Here is a 13,450-nt window from a genome sequence, read left to right on the forward strand (position 1 = left end):
TACTACATATTCAGTGGAGTCTATATGGCAGATACACTGGCTCTTAAAGCATACAAAAGTGATTCATCTTAAAAAAATAAATTATCAATGAAATTACTGTTTTAGAATTTCATTAGGATCAAATGATTGATCTTTTTTTTTTTTTTTGAAAGGTTTTTGCTATAGGACAAGTGTGCTCACCAGAAAGACAGAGAGAGACAGAAAGCAAGAAATCACCCCCAGGGCAATCTCTTCTCCATTCTTCTCTCAGGATCTTGGGCAGGCCTGCACACGTGCCTGGCTTGACTTTAAGCCACCGAGTCCGGGACTCAAACCGCGGTCAGCTACATGAAAGTCCCACGACATAGCCATTGCACCAACTGCTGGTTCCAAGAGATCTTTTAATAGTACTTATTTCACAAATGTTTCTTGCATTCATACCATGTGCTAGGTGCCTAAGGTCACACTGACCCAGAGTTTTAAGCCCAGATGACTAATATGCTCTCATTTAAAAAAAATTAATATGGAAGGCTAAGTATTATAAGACTTCGTATACACTGCTTGCATCCCAGTTGTGTTGACTCTATTTCAAACTAGTGTACAGTTAGATTTATCTTCAGAACAGTTCAAAAGGAGTTAGGGAATTGGGGTGAACGGAGGCTCCCCTGGGCAGGGCCAAGATACGGAAACTAGTAAAAGTGTCAAGAGATTTTCTTGTTAAAAGCATCCAAGTCACTCTGTGTCTCCAGAGCCATGACCTTCATAAGAAGTGAGAGCTAATGGTTTCCAAAGTATAAACTGGTATGTCATCAGAAAAGCAACACTTTGTCTACTGAGCTGGGCCAAGACCCGCCTGCCTCACTAGCCTGTACCTTTTGCTACGGCTCCCTGGTGGCAGTGACAGGAGCAGTTCTCTGAATTACTCAATACCCTCAATGTCAAGGACAGTTTTACAAAACTATGTTTGGAGAGATCAAAGATATTTTAGGTTTCTTTTAGAAACCATTGAAGCATGCTCCAAGCCATGGCCCAAGGCAACTTAATGATTTTCCCATCAAACAGATAACTTTTACCATATAACTAAATAAATGTCCTGTAGCCCCCAAACACCTGTTCATTCTTCCTTTGGGAACCTCCCTCTACTTTGTTCATTTGGAATCATAAAATACGGTATGACGTGGGCTTCAAATCAGCCATACGCAACATGTTGAATTTTACTTCACAGATGTCAAATAAATCAGTGCTTCAGGGATTCTGTGTCTACATAAAAACCCTTCCTTCATCTTTAGTTTTGTCCTGTTCTCCCAGCTCTCATAGGATTTCTGTGCCTCAGAGCCACAGTATCTGATGACGAATAAACATCCCTTTCTTTACTGACATTCTCTAGTGTGAGTACAGAATGTAATAAGTTTCTATGGACTTCCAGTTATAAAGATTCAGATTCAGATGAACTAAATGGCAAAAAAAAAAAAAAGAAAATCCAATGATTATTTAAATTAAAAAAAAAAAACTTCTTGGCAAGATGAATAAAGGCCTCTTCATAAAATTGCTGATTATTTTGTGAGAGAAATTATACTTGGTACATACAGCATAAGGTTTGACAAGCTGGGCTTCAGGACAGATAAACCTATGACTCAATCCCAACCCTGCTATTGAGTAGCTGAGTCACCACAAACATGTTATTTAACTGTTCTTCACCTTCTCCTCATCTATATACCTATAGCAGAAAAGAATCTACTTATATAATGAACTGAAACACATGAAATAGATAAAAATCCAAATGTGCATAATGATCCTAAAAAATGAACTTATTTAATTCTCCACCTCCCCAAAAAGATATCCATGTCCTAATTGTTGGAATTTGTGAACAAGTTATTTTACATGGCAAAAGGGACTTTGTAGTATAATTAAGATGGTAGATGTTAGGACAGGGAGAGGATCCTGGGTGATCCAGTTAGGCCTACTCTAATCACACAAGTTCTTAAGTAGATAGCTTTTTTCAGCTGGAGTCGAAGGCTCTGAGACACTAGGATTAGTTTGAATGTGGAAGAGGCCACCTGGGAAAAAGTGCAGATAACCTAAAGGAGTTGAGAGAGGCTCCCGGCTAGCAGGTAGCAAGAAAACAGCAACTTCAGTCCTATATTCACAAGATCATTTCTGAGTGTTTACAACCTGAATAAGCTTGGAGCAGACATATCCCCAGAGCTCCCAGAAAGAAACAGAACCCTGCCAACTCCTTGATTTCAGCCCTGACATCCATCCTGAAGAACTATGACATCAAGGGATGAGCAGTTAGTGCAATGGGTATGTCGCTGGACTCCCATGTAGTCAACTGTGGTTCAAGTCCCAGACCCGGCAGCTTACACTCACGCCGGGCGCATATGCGTGTGTGCCCAAGATCCTGAGAGGAGAATGAAAGAGAAGGGATTGCAGTGTGGCCATCCCCCCCGGGGGGAAGGTGATTTCTTGCTCTCTTTCTCTCTGTCTCTCTGTCTCTGGCGAGCGCACACGCCCTATAACAAAAACCTCTCCAAAAAAAAAAAAATATGACATCAAAAATAGATTTTTCTCTTAAGAGAAAAATTAGTTAGGAAGCTTATTCTCTGCTGGAGAGATAAGAAAATAGAGGCAAAGCAAGGTTAAATAACCTGAGTAGATCATGTGTTCAGACCCAGACAGTGGGGTTCAGAGCTTGCTCTCTCAACCACTACATCATGCTGCCTCTCAAAGGCAAGAGTACATTTTGGCTGTCTGCCCTAAGGAAGGAAAAGAAACTCACCCAGCCCTACCAGTTATGAGAAGTGGCTGCCTTGGGGACATGATGGTACCTGTGGCCATCAGAATATTGATAGCGGGACCAGCTGATGAAGTGGAGGTTGAGGAGGCTGAATACCGTGTGACCAACTGCACCGTTCAAGTCTTGGGCCTCGTGGCTTAAAAATCATGTCAGGTGGACGTGTGCGCATGCCCAGAATTCTGAGAGGAAAATGGAAGAGGGGATTGTGTGGCCATCTCCTCTAGAGGGTTATTTCTCTCTCTCTGGAGTATGTGCACCCCATAGCAAACTTTAAAAAAGAAAGAAAGAAAGAGAGAGAGAAAGAAAGAGAGAGAGAAAGAAAGAGAGAGAGAAAGAAAGAAAAGAAAAAGAACAGGGGAAAAAAAATGATATCCTAGCCCTGCCTTCTGGACAAGTACGAAATGCCCCAAGCTCTTTATCTCCCTCACTTCAACCAGATGACCTTATGGGCAAAGACACAGGATGAGAAATTATGAATTTTAATAATTTTCCCCATATATCTGCCAAATCAACCTGAGTCACTGCATCTTCACACGAAATTTAAACAAATTTAGAACATGGCTTTTCCAAAAGGTCAATGGATGACAATACAAAGTAATATATAAGACCTGGTATTTCTGTAATAAAACTTCACTAACAAGACTTATTCTTAAGCTTCATTCCCTTATAGTTGTGGGTTGTTAAATCAGGTATTATATTACACTCGTTTTCCAGTAAGAAATAGATGTACAGACTGGTTAGATGACCTGCCTCAGTAGATGCAGGTGAAGAAATACAAACCCACTTCTTTCTTTTCAAATTCATATACCATCCTAGGAACTTTCCTACGCACATACAAGGGGACTTCAGAAAGTTGTGAGGAAATAGAATTAAAGTACACATTTAATTTGGTGCAAAAAAAAATGAAATCCATTCATAGTTTTTCCATAATATGCCTTTTCTTTTCTTTTCTTTTCTTTTTGTTTTTTTTTTGAGAGGTTTTTGCTATAGGGCGTGTGTGCTCGCCAAAAAGGCAGAAAGAGACAGAGCGATAGAAAACGAGAAATCATCCCCCAGGGGGGATGGCCACGCCACAATCCCTTCTCCTCCATTCTCCTCTCGGGATCTTGGGCACGCACACACACACGCCTGGCATGAGTTTAAGCCACCAGGTCCGGGACTCGAACCGCGGTCAGCTACATGGGAGTTCAGTGACATAGCCATTATGCTAACTACTGGTCCCCATAATATGTCTTTTCTGTGAACTTTTTGAAACCCATACTTATACCACATACATACATAGATACACATGTACAGACACATGCATGAAATATGCTACTTAATTCATTTGAGAAAGCATCTGGTGGACTGGAAGGAGCACTAACCCAGGATCAGGAGACCCAAGTTTAAGTCTGAGCTTAGCATGCCGAAGTATGTGTTATCATAGAAGGTGGCTGAGTCTTTCTGAGGCTCAGCTTCTTCTGTATACTAGATATAAGACCTTACATGATTCATGCTTTATTGTGAGAATGAAATAAGATATGAGAAGGCTCATGTAATCTATGATGTGCTGAGCACATAATAGGCTGTATTGATACGGACTGACTCTCAGTTAACTTAAAACTGGAATAACTGATGGCTCTAAAATATGTGTGTAGCTTTTATTGTTATTCATGAAATACAGATGAGATAGGCCCAAATAATAATCTATTAACAAAAGATACATCAATTTGATTCAGGACTATAATATGTGATTTTGTGATTTTAGTATGTCTTGTTTATCAGGTCACGCTTTAGGTTATAAAGGTAGGAAAATCAACTGTATATGTATGCTTCCCAGCCAAATCTGATATTAAAAATCGCTTGGAGGAAAAAAACAAGTTCTTAAGCCCATAAAGGCAGTTAATTGCGACAGGCCTTCTGCATTCATTGTGACCTGCAATTTCTAAGGTTAGCCTTGACCCCCACCAAGTGCCTTGAAAGTTCCATTCCTCCTCTGTAAGTTCTGTGTTTGGAGTTTCTAACTGGACTGACTCCTTATAAAGCAGATTTTAATATTAAAGATTTGGACATTGTCTTAGGCCTTCTCTTCAATCTGTACCTGCTTAACCAGGGAGAAAAAAACAAATCTCTTTGGCCAAAGCTGCTCCATCATGTCCTAGATCAAAAGACTCTGATGGGACACCTCCCTTGCCACCTCCTGGCCCAAAGCCAACTCTTAAAATGTGAGACTTCCAGGTCAACAGGTGGTATGGAAGTTAAGGCACATGGAACCTACATGGCCAGCTGCACGGTTAGAGTCCAGGGCCCACAGCTGAAAAAATACACCAGGCACATGTGCATGCATGCCCAAAAGCGTGAGAGGAGAAAAGAGGAGATGGGACTGTGGTATGGCCATCCCTCCCAGGGGGTGCTTTCTTACTCTCTCTCTCTGTAGAACATGTACACCCTATAACAAACAAGGGGTGGGGGGAGTGGAGAGAAACAGAGAGAGAAACAGCCTTTCCTGGAAGTTTCACTGTATGTAATAGATCCCTGCCTGACAATTTATGAGGGAAATGGTTCTTGAAAATGAATTTCAGTTTTAAAGGCAGTGGCAGAAGAGCAGCATTGCACCATGCTGGAATCATATGGGAAGGCTGGGTTCAAGTCCTCAGTCGACCTGAATATGCCAACTGGAAGGCAGAGGGGAGGATTGCAGCATGGTGGGACCCTGTCAGCATCCTTTTGTCTCTTTTCCTGTTGTGAGTGTAAAAAGAATAAGGCAGCAGGGAGCTTTTTGTTTAAAATAATCCCATGTTAATGTTCCTGAAAGGAGAATATCACACCATTTATCTATTATATAAATTTGGATTATTCTCTAGCAAGAGACATAATATTTGCACACTTATCTGTTCATATCTATGTTACATACATTTATTTTAATGTGTATGTAACTTAAATGTATACATAGAAATGGTATGATGCAATAAATACAGAATTGGCACCGTAAGATCTGGATTTGAGTCAGGCCTGCCCATGACTTTGGGTATATCCCTTAACTTTTCTGAGTCTCATTTTCCTCACTATAAACTAGGGATAATAAAATTGAAGAAATAAATATAATACAGACTTATAAACTATGAAACAACTATAACCTGACATGATTTTTCTACTTGTGTGTCCAAAACAGAACTTGTAAACTCAGACAGAATATAAGGGGCATTATCCTTGAAATCACAACTATAGGATGTTTTAAATATGGTTTCGAAATGCTGGCAGAAGCAGAACGGAATTTCAGCAATTTAGAACTTAATTGGTTCTAATTAAAGACAGTGCCCTTACCCTACAACTCACCCCTTGGACACTTCATACCATGTGTCTTTGAAAAGCAGGGTTTGGCATCTACCCAGACTCAGCTTAGACAAGCCTCCAAACCCCAAAGTGCTTGTGGTAGGCAGCATTGAAACCAGCTCTGAAGAGACTTCCTCTATTCGGGTTTCTCCCTGCTTTGATTCCATTGTACTTCAGGCATTTCAATTACCATTTTGAACACAACATCTTTGAGAGTTACTTTGCTTTGTTTGTTAGTTCAGGAGCTCACAAATGGCCCCAACTGTGGGAAATAAAAAGCAAATAAGGAGAAGGAAGTCTTTTACAGAGAAACACTTGTTCTGACTGTAGATTAGGCTTAGGACAAAGCAAGCAGAAAGAGGCAAGCTTTTCAAGAGCACATCAACTTTGAAACTTCATGAAGGTCAAGGCAGGCTTGCTGGCCAGAAAGGCTTTTTTATCCCATTAATATAACTGCTTCTGTGAACACAAATATTTTAGCATATTGACTATGTTAACTTGAACTTATTAAAGGAAAGAACTGGTGTTCCAAGAATCTAGTATGGTTTTTCAAATACAGTAGAGATAAATAAAACAATACCCACAACTCTACTGGCACACTCCTCAATCCTTTTTCTAACAAAAATTATAGAGCAAAGCTTGTCCCATGTCAGCCTCACTCCTGCAGGCAAGTTGTCCTAGCCCAGAAGTACATCACCCCTTTTTTTCTCACACAAAATAGCATATCTGTACAAAAGTGGGAGATAATGCAGCTATTTATAATCATGGTCTGACTACATGTATTTTAAATTATAATTCATTTTCTGGAATTAAATAATATGTAGCCAAACCCTAGCATATTATTTAATGGAGAATCATTAGTAACTTTCTAATGAGTCAGGAATAAAACAAGAACATCGCTATGTCCATTACTATTTAACATTTTGCTGTATTAGCCAATGCAATTAGACAAGATAAAGCAATTTGTATCATAAATATTAAAAAGAAAAAGGTTAAAGAGAAAAAGGTAAAGATATCTCTAGTGAAAATAGCTTAAATACAATTATTTTAAAAACTCAAAAGAGTGATGAAAATGCTACTGTAAATGATGGAAAAATTTAACAACATAATAGGTTATAAATTTAACATACTCAAATTAATAGCCTACACATATATAGCAAACAAAAAAGCAGTGAAAATATGTACTAGAAAAGAAGATCCTATTTAACACATGTATAAACTTTAAAAAATGTTCTAAATCTGCTTAAGGGAATACTGAAACACCCCAGAAAACCGATAAATTTGAATAAAAAAATGACAGACTTTACTTTTAGATATGAAGATTACATTTTAACTAAAACACAGAAAAATATGTCATGACTTTTCCGACCATTCAATATATCAGTTCTTCCTTAGTTAACCTATAGTTTTAGCATAATTGCAAATAAAAATACTAACAAATGTCTACCTAGTGCTATCCAAGTTAATTATAGAGTTATTAGGAAGAACAAGAAGGAAAAATAGCCAGAAAAATTCTGAAAAATAAAAAAGAGCAAAAAAACAGCCTAGTCTTTTCAAACATTAAAATGTACTATAAAGTGTTTCTAAGTGAAGTATTTTGATACTGATCCATGAAAAGACAGATTAGCCAATGAAACAGAACAGAAAATCCAGAAATATTCTAATTGCATATGCAAATGTAGTATATAATAAACGGAACTCCTTTGATCAGTAGGAAGTGATAGTCTTCCAAAGAGCAGCCTTCAGGTAAACGTAGAGCCAGGTGGGAAAAAATTCAAACTGGATCCTTTCCTCACATAATATTCCAGGAAAAATTCTAAATAGATTGGAGATGTAAATGAAAGAAAAAAAAAACATAGAAAAGCTATTTTTTTTTAAATCATTGTTTTCACCTATCATCTGGAAGTACGTGCCACATAGCAAAATCTCTGAAAGAAAAAGAGAGAGAGAACTAGATATTGTATATTTCCAGATGAAAGTACACTATATCACTTATGAAGGCCTTTTGTCAAAAAAATTTTTTGAAAAAGAAAATTGCACCTGAATCTTATTAAGCCTATTAACTCAAAATACCATTTTATAAAGAAATACAGGGGACAGAGGCCCATGTAGCATAAAACCACAGGGATGTAATGAACACAACTCAGACGTTGGGTACCACAGAAAAAAATGCCTGTTTCTTCAATGCCAATAGTAACAGTATAAAAATTTCAAGGAAATAGAGGAGAATCTGTAGGCTAAAATATAATTAAAGACCATATCAACCAAATGCAATGTGTGAATCTTATTTGCATACCCTAGTTAAAAGAAATAATATATGCATATATATAAACATACACACTGTGTGTGTGAGCACATGCATGGATTTAAAACATTTTTGCATAAAAATAAACTCATACTCTAATTCCATTTGACATCAAAGTCCCCTTGTATAAAATGAACACCAACTGAGTATGTGATATTTTAAAAAGTAGGTTTGTGGGGCCAGAGGGTAGTATAGTGGTTGAGGTACTGGACTCCCACATGGCCAACTGCAGTTTGAGTTCTGGAAGTGGTGGCTTGAAACTCACACCAGGCATATGTGCATGTGTGCCCAAAATCCCAAGAGGAGAAGGGATTACAGTGTGGCCTTCCCCCCAGGGGGTGATCTCTTTCTGTCTCTCTGTCTCTGGCAAGTGCACATGCCCTATGGCAAATAAAAAGTAGGTGTTTTGTGTGTATTTGTGTTTATGCTCAGAGTCCCTGTCTTTTAGCAATGCAAACTGAAATTATGTGATGGTTGGAATTTGTTTCAAAATAATATGGGGGAGCAGGTGAGGATGAATGGGAATATAGATGAACCTAGGTCAGCCATGAATTCCTTATCAAAGTTGCGTGATGAATTCATGAGCTTTCATTAAACTTCCTTTCACATCTATCTGAAAATGTTATAACAAAATGCTTTATGGGATAACTATAAATATTCTAATATTCTATTTTAGTTATTATTAGTACTGTGTTCTTTGCTAGACCCCTCCCATCTGAAGAGCAGACACGACGAGTGGACACTGCCATTAAGAAACCCTGACTGTGCTGAGTCCACTTCTATTCATCACTCCCTTTCTTTCACTTCTTTGCTATTTTTCTAATTCTGTCACCACCTACACCTAAGTTCACTATGAGAAGCACATTACAAGAACTTAAGATAATAGGACCTTTACAGACTAAGGTCACCTTGTGATCATTTACATCATGCCTCAAATAATTCCATGGGATTATTCCCTTCAGGTAGCTGTCTCAGCTGTTCAGTTAATGGTGAGAATATTGATCAGTTCATAGTTTATGTTCCTACTAATGTGAGCTACTGGTTTATTGTCAACCTCTAATTACAGAGTGTTTTTATAAGAGAGGTTCATACACGTTGAGATAGCTGCTAGAATTCAAGGACATGGAGGGGAGGAAGAAAAGTGGGAGGAGGCCTCTTTTATTAGCATTGAGTGACTAGACATTAGTCATTACTCTTGTCTTTTTTTAACTACAGGTATTTATCAAAGTGTTGGATAATAATGATAATGGCCCAGAATTCTCTCAGCCAAATTACGATGTTACAATTTCCGAGGATGTGCTTCCTGATACGGAAATATTACAGATTGAAGCCACAGATCGAGATGAGAAGCATAAGCTTAGCTACACCATCCACAGTAGCATTGACTCCATCAGCATGAGAAAATTCCGGATTGACCCAAGCACTGGCGTCCTCTATACTGCTGAGAGATTGGACCATGAGGCCCAGGACAAGCATATTCTCAACATAATGGTAGGTCCAAACTACCAATCTGCTCTCCTTGCAGAAACTTTGGTCATTGAAGTCCCATAACTTATTCTTCAGAAGTACAGAACCCTTAAAATGTGTCAGCAGGAGGAGCAGCTGGGTTGCATTCACTTTTGCCTTTTTATTTCAGTGATTACCATTATTAGATAGTAACTCCATGCTTTCACTAGACCGAATTAATAGATAAGTTGTGTAGACAGTGGCTGCTCAGTAAATGCTGTTGACAGGCTGACCTGACAGGGAAAGAACAGGCCATGTTCCCAGACTCTGGTATTGGTTTGCCTGGATGATTTTGTGGGAAAGTTTAAAAGAAGTTCCTTGTGAAGTTAATCACAAGGCATCATTTACTCACCCTGTGCAAGGCTCATTCTTTAGATGCATTTAGAAAATCAATTCATTACATATTGTACTAGCATTGGACCTAATCCTGGCACACAAAAGAGATCTCAAAATACACAGAAGCCTACACAGAGTGTCAACTATGAATTTGTGTTCATGGGCCTCTAAATAATGTAGAAGAACTTGGTTTACTTTTAAAGTGAAATCTGCCTTGTTCCCTTAATTGCTAAGTAGAGAAGCGTAATTTGCTAATTTATGGCTAGAATCTATCCTTTTAACTACTTAAGAACCCCATGGGCATTGCACAGACACTGCCCTCAGAGCCCCTACAGGACTCCTTAAAACCAGCTAGGATGACAGAGGCTGAATCTCATGCACTGATTGGCTTTAAAATGCTACAAATTCTCAAGAAACTGAAAGTAATGTTCTACTAAGTGCTATGTACCCTCCACAAGACTGGAAACCCTTCTGGGCAAGAAGCAACTTGAGTGTCATGCCCTCTGCTAGGTTTCCAGCTAGGATTCTGTGGAACAGAGGTATGACTTTTAAAGCTTGTCCAATCCATCCCTTAGCCCTTCATTCATTCATTCAACAGATATTTCTCCAGACCTGCTGTACACCAACTTCTGTTCTAGGCACTGAGGATATGAAAGAGACAAGATGTCTGCTAGCATTTCGTTGGAACTGACTGAGATTTCAATAATCCCTAAGGAAAGAGTTCAGCTTGGTCCTCACATGTGGCAGGCCAGTCTGCAGACAGGAAAATTTAGCATACTCACTGGGCTGATTTAGGGCAGAAACCTTGTGCTAGGGACTAACTTCATCCTCACAATCTTCAAATCATTCCTGTTCATTCTTTATACTCAGAATTCAGTTTGGTCACCCTCTGCCATATATCATTTATGTAATTGAATATTTATAGCACCCAACTGCTTTCTGCTGCCTTTCTCCAAGCCAAGACATGTTAGTCATTTAGTTCATTCCTTTTGAGTATTAGAAAGTAAGTATACAATTTCTCAAACCCATTTTTCTGATGGCTCTTCTTGCTATATTTTCTAATGTCTTCACTTTTCTTTGAATTTATACAGTCTAACATTGAACCAGCCAAGAGTGTACATTTGGTTAGTACTACATCAAATTATAGTAAAATGATATGGCTAAAGAATTGATTATAGGCTTCTGCCTTATGCAAAACCAAGGGAAACTTGAAAGCCGTTGGGTAGAGTTCTGTGGTGAAGTCACATGGAGGTCTCATTTACAAATTTTGTCTTCTAATGATTAGGGCTCTCTCTTTGAGCTCTGGGACTTGCCTGAAATTGCCATACACACCATCCCCACCATTTTCCTACTGCTGCTTGTTTTTCTTACTTCTTCCCCGAATCCCACGGTCTAGATTAGGCTCTTCTTAATATGCACTCTGAGAGGATCTTTACTCTATCACATGCTGACTGGGCTTCTACCTACTTCCTTGTCTGTATTCCCTACTAGACATAAAACTTCTGGAAGGTAGGGACTATATTGAACTCCTTGCTAAGCCACCAGAATCAAGCCGAAAACTTGACAGATAATAGGTGATGATAAATGTTTGTCGAATGAATGAATGAATGGCAGGACCAACATTGTAAACATTGTATTCATTAAATAGCACTTCCCGTTAGAAAAACCTCTAGCCACCATTCCCTTAGCAGCTGTGTACACAAATAGCAAGCTGAACGTGGCTTAGTGAAGGGAGCCAGAGCAATGTACTGTGTCTGTGACATCAAGACATCAGTCCCACAGACAACAGACTGAGCACAGACACAGGCCAGGTTGAGCAATAAAGATAACAGGACCCCGCTCTCATTTTGTTCACAATTTCCTCACTTGATAATACCACCATTTAATGAGCATCTACTAGATGAGTGGGACTAGGTCAAGCACTTTGCGTGCCTTCTCTGAGTTTGTTTTCACCGAACATATAGCCAGGTGAGTTCTTGCAATTTAAGATGTTAGTCCTACTGCTTCTTGTATTTTACCTAAAGGTCAGAGATCAGGAGTTTCCTTATCGAAGAAACTTGGCCAGAGTCATTGTGAATGTGGAAGATGCTAATGATCACAGTCCTTATTTTACCAACCCACTATATGAAGCATCTGTGTTTGAATCGGCTGCCCTGGGATCAGCTGTTCTGCAGGTGACGGCTCTGGACAAAGACAAAGGGGAAAATGCAGAACTTATATACACAATAGAAGCAGGTGAGAGCTGTTGCACTGCACAGATTTCAGCATAATGCATGGCATTCCACCCTCAGTAGTATTTTTCACTGTGTAAAATTCGGATTGTTACTACTAGAACATCTCCAAATAAATTTATTGGCCGAGCAACTGCCCTATTTATGTGATGATGGTATACAAAGTTTTGGGCATTTCAGTAGAATGTTTTTCATCATTGATGGCTAGAAAAGTTTCCTTCATTGTGTTCAGTCTCAGATTTTTCTGGAATGGAGCAGGGAGATGAAATGTATAATAAATTCAGGAACTTTTACCCATGGGCCAACCAAGCCATGACCTCAGACTAAAATAACCAGAGCTTATCATCACCTGAGGGCTGCCAGGCTGTTCTGTGAATTGAATCGTAACATATCTTTGTTGACTTGTCAATAAGAGGGCTATGGGATTCAGAATTGTGTACATTCCCACAGTTAGCACGAATTTGCTTCATTGGAGATGATCCGAGTAGCAGAGTAGAGGGTAGAGATGGAGTTTGAACTGTCTGCTTACCCTGGTACAGAAGTACATGCAGGCTCTCTCCTTTTGTTAAATTTAAGAGTTCTGGTTTTTTGTTTTAATTTGCCAGGGGGTACATGTGCTCGCTGTAGAAAGTCAGAGGGGAAGAAGTGAGGGAGAGAAAATAAGAGAGTGCCCTTCATGGGGAATGGTCACACGGCAATCCCTTTTCCATTTCTCACTCCCTTCAGGATTTAGGGCATGCACACCCATTTGCCCAGCACGTTTCTAAGCTACCAGGTCCAGGACTTAAACCATACAGTCAGCCATGTCGGAACCAACTGCCTTAACCTCATGCTACTGGTTGGCCCTAAATTTGAGTTTAAAAAACAATTATTTAACATCTGTAAGGCAAGACCATAGTTTATTGATGGTTTAAAGACTGATAGCTAGAAAACATTTGTGACAGAAGAAATGGCTAAATAAGAGGTAGGACTGTGAAACTAAAA

The 13,450-nt window shown here is 39.1% G+C and overlaps 1 protein-coding gene across 1 annotated transcript in view; it reads left to right on the forward strand.

Annotated features, from left to right (window-relative positions):
- FAT3 (FAT atypical cadherin 3) overlaps positions 1 to 13,450 on the forward strand; it is a 595,653-nt gene that overhangs the window by 454,066 nt on the left and 128,137 nt on the right. Inside the window, 2 exon segments of the mRNA XM_027776536.1 lie at positions 9,609 to 9,884; positions 12,260 to 12,470. Coding sequence (XP_027632337.1) covers positions 9,609 to 9,884; positions 12,260 to 12,470 — 487 coding nt within the window.

This window comes from Tupaia chinensis, unplaced genomic scaffold (assembly GCF_000334495.1).
Source record: "Tupaia chinensis unplaced genomic scaffold, TupChi_1.0 Scaffold000680_1, whole genome shotgun sequence".
NCBI classification, from domain to species: domain Eukaryota; kingdom Metazoa; phylum Chordata; class Mammalia; order Scandentia; family Tupaiidae; genus Tupaia; species Tupaia belangeri.